Source organism: Amblyraja radiata, chromosome 10 (assembly GCF_010909765.2).
Source record: "Amblyraja radiata isolate CabotCenter1 chromosome 10, sAmbRad1.1.pri, whole genome shotgun sequence".
Lineage (NCBI taxonomy): Eukaryota > Metazoa > Chordata > Chondrichthyes > Rajiformes > Rajidae > Amblyraja > Amblyraja radiata.
This window is the reverse complement of record NC_045965.1, coordinates 37969220-37982478: the sequence shown is the minus strand read 5'-3', so window position 1 is coordinate 37982478 and position 13259 is coordinate 37969220. Positions and strand designations below refer to the sequence as shown.

Below are 13259 nucleotides of genomic sequence, written 5' to 3'. Positions count from 1 at the left end.
GTAACATTTTTATTTTTTATTTGGTAAGTGTACCACACGGTCTTATTCCAATTATTATTATTTTGTTTTTGTTTTTTTGGGGTTCTTTTCTATTTATTTATTTATTTTTTGGTTGTTGCTTTTCTTATTTTATTTTATTTATGGTGATGGTGTTGCACTGTTTTGTATATATCTCTGTGAAAAATCAATAAAAATTAAAACAGAAAATGCTGAAGATAATTACCAGGTCTGGTAGCATCTGTGAAGGAATTCTAAGAGTTAGTGCTTTTGGTCAATAACCTCTCACCAGACTGTGGGTATAACTGGAAGCATCAGCTTTTACTGCCTGTAATAATTTGGTGGAAAGGTAACTTATTGAACCACTGATGAGTCTCATAATGCCAATACCAAAATGCTCACGAGTAAGGAATTCCAATAGCCAGAAAGTTCTAATGAAGGCCATGCAAGATCATTGATTATCATCTTACAATGCTTTCCATTCTCTAGACTTAATGATCAAAAAATGAGTGCATCTTCCCTCACATGCTGATTTGGACTTGTGGCTCACTAAAGGGCATATCTTTGAGCCAACAAGGTCTTGAATTAATACTTATCTGTATTCCTCAAGAAGAAAGAGATTATAGTTGGAGATTTCAGTTTGGATTATATAATCCTAGTGCACATTAAGTTTGAAAAGGAGGAAGTATTTGATTTTTTAGCAGGATAAAGTAGCAATGTTACAAAATTTTGAGATTTAAAAAATCAAGTCTGCAATTTATCCCATCAGATAAAGCATAAAAAGAAGTTTAATTTGACACCTAATTCACTTTCATATCTCAAGTATTTAAAACGTTATGGCCATTTTCATACTCGGAAATTAGCATCTTGTTCCCTATTGATTTTCTATGGACATAACAAAAAAGCTGTGATCGTGGACAGTCAAAAGCCCATAACCTTCTTAAAAATTAAGAGAACTGAATGAAATTTTCAGTTATCATAGATTGAAGCATTCTGAAACAAATATAAAATAATCTTACTTGGATGACCTGAAATTAAAGCATATAATTAGTTAGTTATCCAATTGTAGCTAATTTCAAACTTCAATTACTAGATCTAAACATCTATCCATTTCTTAATAAATGATTAACATTTTTAAATAGCCTAAGTGTCCAAATAATATTCACAAATAATTCACAATAAAACATGATTTTTAAATCTCATTTACATTAATTTATGGGCCAAATGGAAGGAATTTAGTGTTCAATTGCTGTAAATTAAAGTCCATTTAAATCAGCTTTCCAGTGGGATCCTGTGAACGCGCTGGTTTAGAACGTTCACATTGCGGTAGATTTGTGCCCTCAAATGCCCAGAAAAATACTGCAGGATATAATGGGGCCCAAATTAGCTACTCGCAACATTAAACTTAGTATAAAGGGATCTTAAGAAGCCCTTTTTAATGTAAAAATAAACACCTGTTGTCCCCTGTATGAGATCCGGCCGTTGCCGGCGGTCGCGGGTTTAGAGGTTAATTTTTAAACTACTATAACAATTAGATAAAGCCCTTAAAAGTAATAATAGCTAAAGCGACGGAATCTTCCAGCGATTTTTCGTTAATAATTAACTAGGCTGAACATCCTCGATTTGAACAGCCTAGGGAAAATCGCGTTTTAAACCCACCCACCTCTAAACGGCGCCAGAATCGCGCACACCCGCAGCGACAGATTTTCAGCGACGCTTCAGGTACGCTTTGCAACATACCTAGATAAAGGTGGATACATTTCCAGGGCCAAATGAGATCCATCCCAGGCAAGGGAGAAAGTTGCTTGGCTGCTGGCGATGAACAATTTTATAAAGCAACTAACACATGACAGCTGACCTCCTTTGTGAACTCTGATGTATGATCTTACAAACATCCTCGTGACCTTAATCAATAAAGGATGAAGAATTATCAAGTGATGGCGCCAGATGATAGAGCTGGTGTTGAGATTAAAAACTTAATTTGGCATCAACTGATATGACATTCTAATGCTAATCCAGAACTCCATAATCAGAGAGCACATTATTTACTCATGTCACAGACTGCTTAACATAGTAGTCACAATAATATCTTCTTATTACATCAAAAGGTTAAAGCAGCCTGTTATTTGCGGCTGGATTTCTGCAGTCATGATAATTATGGTGCAGTAAATTGATTCAATCTCCATGCTTTAAAGAACAGATATCCATCCATTAAAGATGAATCCTGCATAGGCTTGCTTTTCAATAATAGGGATTGTAGCTCCAAGGCAGTGTTGGGAGGGTATGTTCAGACCTCAAGTTGGGTAGGCACAGCAGAATCTGGATCTTGCACACCAACAGATATTTGAACATATCTTGCATTTTAAAACAGTTGGCAACAGGGAGATTCAGTAGGTCTTTGTGAACTCAATGCGAGTCTGATTCAGCAACAGTCTGAACAGTCGCATAGTCTATACGATGCCACCAATGTGAAGGAGGCCTCATTAAATGCAGTAAATGAGGTCAGAAGAGGTGCGTGTAAACCACTGTCTCATCTGGAAGGGCTGCTGGGGTCCCTGGATGGATGTGGGTGTTTAGGTGTAGGGACAGGTGCTTCATCTCCTGCATTTGCAGGGGAAATAAGCTGGGGATGGGCCAGTTTGGGCAGGAACAGATGAGTGAGCCAAGCAGTTGTGGATGGAGTGGTCTCTGCAAAAAGTGGAAAAGGGTGGTGATGGGAAGTTGTGACTGGCGGTGGGATCACATTGAAGATGGCGGAAATGTCAGAGGATGAAGTGTTGAATACAGGGCTTGTTGGATGAAATGTGAGGACCAGGAGAACTATTCTTATTCCATCTGTGGAGAGGGGAATGAGAGCAGAACTGAAGGACAGAGAGGAGACATGGGTGAGGTAGACAAAAATGCTGGAGAAACTCATTGGATGAGGCAGCATCTATGAAGCGAAGGAATAGATGACGTTTCGGGTCGAGACCCTTCTTCAGACTACCTTCAGACTTTTCCTACCTTCAATTTTTCCAGCATCTGCAGTTCTTTCTTAGACATGGGTGAGGGATCAATCCACATTAGCAGGGGGTAAACTACATTTTTGGGGGAAAGAGGAGGTCTTGGATTTCCTAGAGTGGAACGCATCATCTTTGGAGCAGAGGAAACTGAGAAATTGAGAGTAGGGGGTTGCATGCTTGCAAGAGGCAGGGTGGGGGAAGGTGTAGTTTATAGCTGTGCGAGTCAGTGGGCTTGTTCATAGACGTCTGCTGATAATCTGTCCCTCTTGCTGGAGACAGAGGGATGAGGAAAGGAGAGAGAGGTGTCAGAGGTAGTGCAAATTAATTTGAGGACAGGGTGGAAAGTGGTGGTAAAGTTGATTAAATTGATGAGTTCTGCATGGCTGGAAGAGACATTCCTGATGCAGTTGTTGATGTATTAAAGAAATTGGGGGATTATGCCAGTGTACATTTGGAACAATGACTGGTCGACTAACAAAACGCAGGCATTGCTTGTGCCCATGTGAGTGCCCATGGCTGTTTCATAGTCCTTCGGTGTCACTCCGGCATGCGATGCCAAGCAAGGATCCTGGGCACATAATATATTGCTGCCAGCTGTTATTTCATTTACCAGAATCTCTATCGTGGAATCATGGAGTCAAACAGAAGAAGCAGGACCTTCGGCCTATCAAATCCTTGCTGGCCATCAATCATACAATCAATCATACATTTACACCAATTCTTCACATACCATCTTGTAGTTCACCTAGATTCTACCCCTTACCTACAAACGAGGATTAATTTATAGTGGCTAATTAACCAACCAATCTTTGAGATGTAACAGGAAAGCAGAATGTGTGGGAGAAACTAACATGAACACAGGGAGAATGTATAAACTCCACATAGACAGCAGTGAGGGTCAGGATTGAACCTGGATAGCAGGAACTGTGAGGTTTAATCCCATGACTTGTTCTACAGTTCACCTGTACTACAGTTACCTGAACATCGTTGCCACATTAACTTTGTATAACAATGAATAAATTATATTCCATTGTTGTTGAACATCAATAGTTAATATTAAAGTTAAAACAGGTTAATAAAAATTGATTTACAGATAAGAACCTGTTATATTAGAATTAAAAAATATATTAACCAGTTCTTAAATGATGATATATAATACAGAAATTTAAATTGTACAGAGTAGTTTACTTTTCAATGGGTAGAGTAAACAAGTCTGATTAATTCTAAATTTAAAGCATTCGCCTTCTGTGTAATCATCACTCAGCCAATGTCACTGCTCATTACAGAAGATTTTCATTCCATCAATTGATTAAGGATGCTTTACTCATTTGTATTTTCTTCTCCACAGAACAGGTTTCTTGCACTTAAAATTATTTGATTTTTTTTCCTTGCCTCTTCATTAAAAACATTATCAAGACAGGAACTGTAATAATTTGGACAAAAAACAACATTGAGATTGAAGAGTTATGGAGCAGCTTGACTTAATGCAAACTTGGCTATCTGATGGATGGTCTTTGACAGAATGATGGAAGAATGCCCTATGGCCTATTAGATGCCCTTGTAATTGGCCTTTATAAATATTTAATGAAATCAAGATGAAATTCAATCAGGGCTTTCAACAGTTGAATCTTCAAAAAAAGACAGCATTATTACATTTGCTTGTCTTGTACACAAGAATGCCGAAGAACGCACAAGAGGCAAAAATTCTGCAAGTTTATCTGGTGTCTAGGTCAGGTTTCCCATCTCAGGACACAATTTCCTCCAAGGGAATTAATCTTAGTCCAGAAGAAAAAAGTGCATTTTATAGTTACGTGATTCAGTGACATTTTATTAAATGAATAGCATGATTTCTTAATGACTAACAGGTTGGAAGCCATTTGAAGCTAAAGGGTGTGTAATTAATACAAGCCTGTAGCCCCAAATGGGCAAAGGGAGAATTAGCAGCCTGTTGTATATTGCACCCAATTTAATTTTCTGTTGACTTATTTCAGTATAATTTCTGATTTCCAAATGTTGCCACCTTGATCTGAAATATATTTTAATTAGTTTATTTTTACAATTATGTCGTTTGATGAGTATATTTTTGAAGTTTTACAATATTAATCTTGAGTCAATTTGCATCACCATTATATTTTGTACAAAGTCCTGGAGCAAATGAATTTCACATTTGAGGTGTAAGCTACATTCATATTGTTGATTTCAAAGTGTGAGTAAATTAGACCACTTCATATCCTTAGGTCTTACGTTTAATTAAGTGTTAGCTATATAAAATGATGATAATTTGCCTTGGTCATTAATTAACAATAAATAAATCACATTGATTATATTAAATTATTGGGCATGGCATTTGTGGGGTCATTTGAAACGATTAAGTGGTGGTGCTAACCTGTGAAAATTATTAATGGATCCAGACTTAGCTAGAGGGAAATATTAAGCTCCAGTGATTTTAAAAAAATGAAATATTTTCAATGGGTCATTGACTGGTGGCCCTATTGCTGGATAATGCTGTCTTAAGGGGTGCATTTTCACTCTTTCAATCCCTCTCATCAAGAAAATACATGCAAAATACAGCAAGGACCAACATCTGGAAAGATGAATGGAACCAGCTCAACACACGAGCCCACGACTGGATGGAGAGAGGAATCACTCCGACTGAATGCCTCGCCAGCGGGCACGACCTCCCATGGCCAACCTGGAAGACCCTCAACAGATTACGAGTGGAGCAGGGGAGGTGCAAAGCACTTATGAAAGCATGGAACTACCAGGCAGAAGACACATGCAGCTGTGGAGCAGTACAGACAATGTCCCACTTACTGGAGTGTGACGACGCCCCCCAGTGCAGCCCCCAGGACCTGGCTGAACCGACCCGACCAGCTGTGACCTGCGCCAGATACTGGCAGAACGACATCTGAGATTGCAACGGACTCGAAGAAAATGCAAGAATACATGAGTACAAGAAAATATCCCCGCAGCCTGCACCAGAAAGCTGGACACCAGCTAATTCTGAAATGGGTGAGATTGAAAGCACGGATCACAGAACATAGGAGACTGAGAAGTTATCTTATAGAAATGTATAAACTCATGAGCGGAAAAGATAGGATGAATGCACAGAATCTTTTTCCCAGTGTTGGAGAATCAAGAACTAGAGAGCATAGGTTTAAGGTGAGACGGGAAAGATTTAATAGGGACCTGAGGGGCAATTTTTTCACTCAGAGTGGTATATGTATGGAATGAACAGCCAGAGGAAGTGGTTGAAGCAAGTACAATAACAACAGTAAAGGATATTTAGACACAAATATCACTATAAACAGAAGTTTTGAAATTGTACCCTGATGTGCCAGTTTCCATAGAACATAGAACATAGAGCGCAAGAGGTGCTTCGGCCCACAATGTCTGTGTCGAACATGATGCCAAGACCAACTCTTACCTGCCTACAGGTAATCCATTCCCTGCGTATCATGTGCCAATCCAAAAGTCTTTTAAAATGCCACTGTCCTATCTACCTCCAGGCATTCACCACCTTCTGTATAACAAAAACTTGCCTCTCGCATCTCCTTTAAATTTTGTTCTTCTTACCTTAAAACTGCCCTCTAGTATTTGAAATTTCCATCTTGGGAAAAAGGTTCTGACTGCACCCTATGTATGCCTCTCATAATTTTATATTCTTCTATCAGGTGCATCTTCCAGCAGTTTAGAGAAAAATATCCAAGTCTGTCCAGCCTCCTCTTGTGGCTAATATCAGGCATCATTCTGGTACACATCTGCACCCTTTCCAAAGCCTCCACATCCTTCACGTAAGAGTGCGACTAGAACTATACACAAAATTCCAAATGCGGCCTAACCAAGGTTCAAAAAGCTGAATCATGACTCTTATACTAAATGCCCTGACCAATGAAGGCAAGCATACCTAATGACTACTTTACCACTCTATCTACTTGTGTTCCTGCTTTTAGGAAGTTATGGATTTGGGCCCCAAGATCCCTCTGTACATCAATGCTGTTAAGAGTTTTGCCATTAATTGCATATTTTCCTCTTGCATTCAGTCTCCCAATTGATCCTACATATCTGTTCCTCTGTCTTCTGCTTGCCATTGCTCTACCCGTATCACCCCAGCAGACAAACCCTCCAATATGTTCTCTCTGAGTTTCACCGTGACAGTCCTAATTAGTAGTGCAACTCCTTCACCTCTTTTCTCTCCTTTATCACACCTGAAACGTTGAAACCCCACAAAATACTGGAGTAACTCAGGCAGCAGGTCAGGCAGCATATCTGGAGAACTGGATAGGTAACGTTTTGGGTCGGGAATGAGTTACTCCAGCATTTTGTCCTTATCTTTGGTATTAACCAACAGCTGGAGTTCCTTTTTATTAAGGTTCCTCTTTATTACATTAGCTCAATGATGTTTGTTGGAATTTTTAAAAATAATGAAAACTACTTTTAATTAATCCTCTGGAATGCTGACTGCCTCAGTTTTGATATCCATATTGTAAACTTGTTATTCTATCATGCAATTGGTGAACTGTCATCATATGTTTCTGTTTCACAAAATTCTCTGATAGGTCAGATTTATATCAATTTTTTTATCAGAGACTTTACTTCATTGAAGGTACAGTTACAGATTCAACTTAGTTTATTGTCATATACACCAGGATGCAGTGACATTTCTTGTTCACATGAAATTTATAGAGGTAACAGTTTACATACAGTATATATATACAACAATAAATACGATGATGAGGACTAAACAGCAGAATGGTACAAGTGTTTAGTGCAAAAGCCAAGCAGTGCAAAAGAATATTAAAGTACAATAATGAAGTAAAGAGCAAGTGTTTGTGGCAGTAGCTCTGGGACAGTTGTGTGAAATATGTGATTTGTTCAGCTGTCGGAGAGCTGTGGGGAAAAAGCTGTTCCAAAGTTTGGTGCATGTGCCTTCCAGCTTCTGCATCTTTTCCCAGAAGTTAGAAAAGATAAAAGCAGGCAAAAGCTGGCAGGCATCCATGACAATACTTCTAGCCTTTCTGATGGTACACGCTTTGAGGGTGGACTGGGTGGGAAGAAGTAATGAGCCTGTGATGATACATGATAATGAATAATAACAAAGCTACATGTGCCAGATTGCTGAAAATATTTGTGGAAGTCTCCATATGGCAATTCATGCAATTTGTACAAATTCAGTCTTCATTGATGTAGTTCAACTTACTGTAGCAGCTGTACTGAATACGAAACTGACAAGCAAACGGAAGACAAGAAAACCCAAAACCATACTGCAGAAGAATCGATGGTGATGTAAGACTGGCTAAAGTATAGAGGCTAAATATTTTTTTAATCAAAAATATTGAGGGTGGAAGAGAAACCAGAATCCTCTACTTCTTCAAAAAATTATTATCCCTCAATTCTATTTCAATCACTTAAGCAGAGTATTTCTTTCCAATAATAATTTGAAGCATTATAAGTCTTGGCTCTGTGTAGATATATCCTGATATTAATACTGACTGGCTGAATAGATGTTATGGTAGTCTTATAGTAAATAAGTCCAGTCACATTGTATATTTCAAAAGATATTCTGATACATTTCTTATTTGATGGTCTTTAAACCTATTTTAATAAAATGTTTTAACATAATTACAAAATTAATATTGAAGTGTACATCAGCTATTGCAAACGGAACTTTCTGAGGAATCAGTCCTATCAGAAAATGTTAACCCTAGCTCCTGTCAGTCATCCTTTGTGTTCACATATCTTATCTAATTTCATTTATGATATGATTGGCAACAGAATTAAGGTGAGATGAGAACATTGAATGAGGAATTTTGGTCTTTGGCGCTGCAAGCACTGTAAGGCAGCAACTCTACCGCTGCGCCACTGCCCTTGATCTAGTTCCGTATTCTTGTGCAGGGCTATTGGGCATTGTGGAGGGAATCAATTGCCCTCATGCCTTGGGAAGCCTGTAATGTATCTGAACTGCTGTACGCATACTGCCATCTACCATCTAACTAGGTACTCCATACACAAGTGCAAACATAGTAAGGTGCTGCGAGGTGATCTGTTACGATCGTAACATAACTTTTGAAAGCAAACGGAAGGATTGGTGATGTTGACAGTTGGATCGAGTTCAATAGGGCAGAAAATAAGATGGACATGAATCTTCAGTCATATTAATGTCATTATGTTTCGTTCAATACGGTTGCCATGTCCTGTATATACAGTAGTGCTCTGTCACATTTCTCCCTACTTGCCAAATTTACCTGGTTACTAGATACCAAGTCTAACTATATTGCGAGTTACACAATTAATGATATCACCATAAGAAAAGCTAGTACTTCTGACAGATTACTGGTAATTTTCAGATTGAGTTCAATCATGAAAATTGATAAAACCATTGATATCATTGAACTAACAGAGAAGATGCCTGCTCATTGCCACACAAAAATTGGCCACATTTTATGTAAACAATTAACATGCAACCAAATAATAATACAGCATTTGTGAGAGTGTTGATTTAAAACAAAACCTGCATACCCAAAGTGCAAATAAAAAAATAACATTTAAAACAACGAACAGCAGTTTTAGTTCCAATCCATAAATCCACAGGGAAGGTTGCAGATCTCTTGATTTAGAAGTGCCCATTGTAGCAATCCCAGACATAAAATGTGGAAGTCGTCAAGAATGAATCATGATCGTGTTAGCTTTACACCTTTATAATAATGAAAAACAAAATTGTGATGCAATGATTGACCTGAGGTGAATTTATCGCCTAACATAAGTACGGTTTACGATGCAATGTGTTTTTAGCAATTTGAACATAATTTCTGAATTATATCTTGATTCCATAATATTAATTACACACAAATATGCAATTTGAATGACGGGGCAAGAACAAATTCACAGAAAGAGTAAATAATGAGGTAGGTGCATTTAAGCCTGTAAAAGCTTGTGCTGAGTTTCTACATCTGACAGATCTTCAATCAGCATCTATGATGTGCTTTCATTCTTTAATCCCATGATGTTTTTAAATTTTTTCTTTCTAACTGGCCCCAAAAACGAATTGACTGGATGATCTCTTTAACTTCATGGCAAATGGTCTTGACCTATCAACAATATTCTCTTTGTCCCGTTCATCCTTTCTCCTGCCCAACTAACCCCCCCCCCCCCCCCCCCCCACCACCACCATCTGCACAAATTAAAATGTTTACCTCTCTTTCCCAGTGATGTTGAAGGGTCCTTGACCTGGTATTTCTTTCCTGAAGTGGTCCAATAACGATATTCGGTTGTCAGTGAAAAAGCCCAAAAAAGGCAATTGATAGGTAGTTTGGATAGATAGGTTGGATTATCAAATGATGATCTGCTTGCTAAATAATGAAAAATATCCATCTTCAGAGACCATGTCACAATCTACTGGAATTAATGTGACTAAGTAATGTTTCTGACACTTAGCATTGTTGGGTAAACACCTGTAAGCAGTATGAGGACATGAATGCTGTTTAGTTTAAGCACCTATTGTTGAGCTTAGGTGAAGCAGCCAGAGTGATGCCCCTGAATCATGGTGAATCTGATAATATGAGGCTTGCATACACTTACAATGAACTCACTATAGAGTCCTGCAAATGTTTGCCAGTCCCATACATATAAAATAATGAAGACACCAGGAACTGCAGATACTGGTTTACTTAAAGAAACCCACTATGTGCTAGAGTGACTCAGTGAGGCAGGCAGTGTCTCTGGAGAACATTGATAGGTGACATCTTAGGCCAGGACCCTTCTTCAGTCTTATTGTAGTATTGGTGAGAAAGATGAAAATGAGATGGGTGCAGGCAAAGCCTGGAAAATGATAGATGGATACAGGTGAGAGTGGGTGATTGGCAGATGGGTGGACAAAGACTAGAGATGAAAATGAGAAAGAAGGGTCAGATATGGAGAGGGGAGATATGAAATGTAAAGCTACAGGGAGGCATATAAGTGGAAGGGGACAATGGGAAAGGGAGCGAGATAGTGGGTGAAATAGGTGTGCACCAGGGCGAGGTACAGGAAAGAAAGGGAAGAACGGGGGAAAAGAGGTAGGGGGGAATTCTTACCTAAAATGGAACTATTCAGTGTTCATACCATTGGGTTGTAAGTTACCCAAGTGGAATGCACGTGGCCTCACTCCAGCAATGGAGGTCCAGGTCAGCATAGGAAGGAGAGTTAAAATGGTTAGCAAACAGGAAATCTGGCAGGCTTAAGATTATTACACTGGTATTGCAAAAATATAGTCTGGTGGCATTAGAAAACATGTCATTAGTCACGATTGCACTCATTGGAATTGCAGGAGCATAGTCTCTGTTGTCACATATAACAAAAGTACTTTTAGAACATGTTACTTTTTATGATGTATGCAATCCAGGATAATTAGAAGAGCGAGGGTAGTTTATATTTATTTTTAAGAATATTTTTACTAGGAACACAAATGATCTCTTTGAAGCACAGCCAACCAAGGTACTAACAATCTGTATATCAAAGTAGATAATAGTTATACTTCCTTTCAATATTTTCAATTCAACTATTTTCATGCATGACTGCAACAAGAAATTACATATCAGTCTGTAAAAGCTATGCTATTAACATTTTTAACACAGTGCCTTGAAATCAAAATAAATGTTTTGTCGTCTGATTCAGGGACAGCAAGTTTTGATTCATTAGGGTGAAATATCTTTGCAATATATTGTGCTTTGAAAATGGAACAGGTGTCATTTTAAATTCCAGTTATATGAACTGTGAGAAAGATTTTGAGCAGATGTTCAGAACTACTTTTGAGGTGAATGCCATTTTTCTCTGGTGGTTTGGCAATCAGTTATAGTCTATTAATGACTGATTTCATTATTTTAATTAATTTAGAAGTTTTCATAACATTATACTTTACAACTAGATCCCTTTCTGCATTTTTATTGCTACCCATTTTTAATTAATAACAAAATGTTGAATTTAAATATGTGATTAAATCCATTTGCCCTTCATGTTAAGGTATTTATTTTGCTGCCACAATCTGATATAATTATCTGGAAGGTTAATATTGTAAATTAATCTCATAAGTTAACTCCAAATTGTGTGAGTAAATGTGTCACTGTTAGCTCTCACTGTTAAAAAGGCGCCTAAATCGAGGCTGGCTATTGGGACAGGTATCAGACTTTCTTGACAATCGTGCCATTTTCTTTTATAAATGAAACAGGAATACCATTTGTTAAATATCCATGTAGAAGAGAAATTGTCAGGATCCTTTTATATGAGAAATTACAAATAATGTGCTTTGTCGCTCACAGTTTTGTGACATCTTTTATTCCAAAACAGCATAGCGTTGTCACTGAGCCTGATGTTTACTCTTTAAAATATTGTCAATATGTTAAGATAGGGACAATGCTTTTAAAGATTGGATTATGAGCAAAACCACACCGCGTGGTAAATATATTCTAACAACATCTTTGTTTTCTTTTAGCAACAACGGCGCCTTGACCTTCTGACCATAACAAACCCTGGTGAGTACAAATGCTGTTTAAAATTTTCCGCATTATACAAAGCTGTCAGAGTTTGGAATTTTGTCTGACATTAAATGAAAGACATTACTGGCCTGTTAAGTTTTGCATATCATCAAGTGACAGTGAAATTGGAGATGGCTTAATGTTTTTATGGCTGCCTATCTAAACCTTCGGTTTCAGAATTGTTTGGTTGATTTTATTCTGCCCAAAGGTTTTGCCCTGGAGGAGAAGAGCTTTTGTTATAAAGACAGTTGTTTTTTAGATACTATTACTAATACGATATAAACCTACACCAATTAAGTCAATTTTGTTTGTTATATGTGTTGAAATTAAAAATTAGATACTAATTTGTCTATACACTCAGTATATTAATATATGTTTCGGCAAATTTATTTAGATTTAGGTTTATTGTTGTCATGTGTATCAAGGTACCCTGAACAGCTTTGTTTTGCGTGCTACTCATACAGATCAAATATACTTGTCATAAGTGCAATCAAGTGAACCCACGTTCAATAGATACAGCAAAGGGGAATATAGTTCACAACATTGTAGCGACCTAGAAGTGGGCTTGGATCCCAGTTGGGTCGATGACCCTGGCCTGCTTGTGCTCAGGGGGAATGGGGTGGGTGGGGGGAAGATGAGGATCGGCGGAAGCAGTGGTACTGACCCATCGGCGGCCAGGGAGCAGGTACGCACCTGCAAAACCAGTGGCCCCAGCTTGGCAGCAGCGGAGGAGTCTGTGAGGGTCGGCAGT

The 13259-nt window shown here is 38.2% G+C and overlaps 1 protein-coding gene across 1 annotated transcript in view; it reads left to right on the top strand.

Annotated features, from left to right (window-relative positions):
* The window catches only part of agbl4 (AGBL carboxypeptidase 4), a 472100-nt gene that overhangs the window by 148944 nt on the left and 309897 nt on the right, over nt 1-13259 (top strand). Inside the window, exon 7 of the mRNA XM_033027816.1 lies at nt 12466-12505. Within this exon, the coding sequence (XP_032883707.1) occupies nt 12466-12505 (40 nt within the window). The remainder of the gene's footprint in view (nt 1-12465; nt 12506-13259) is intronic.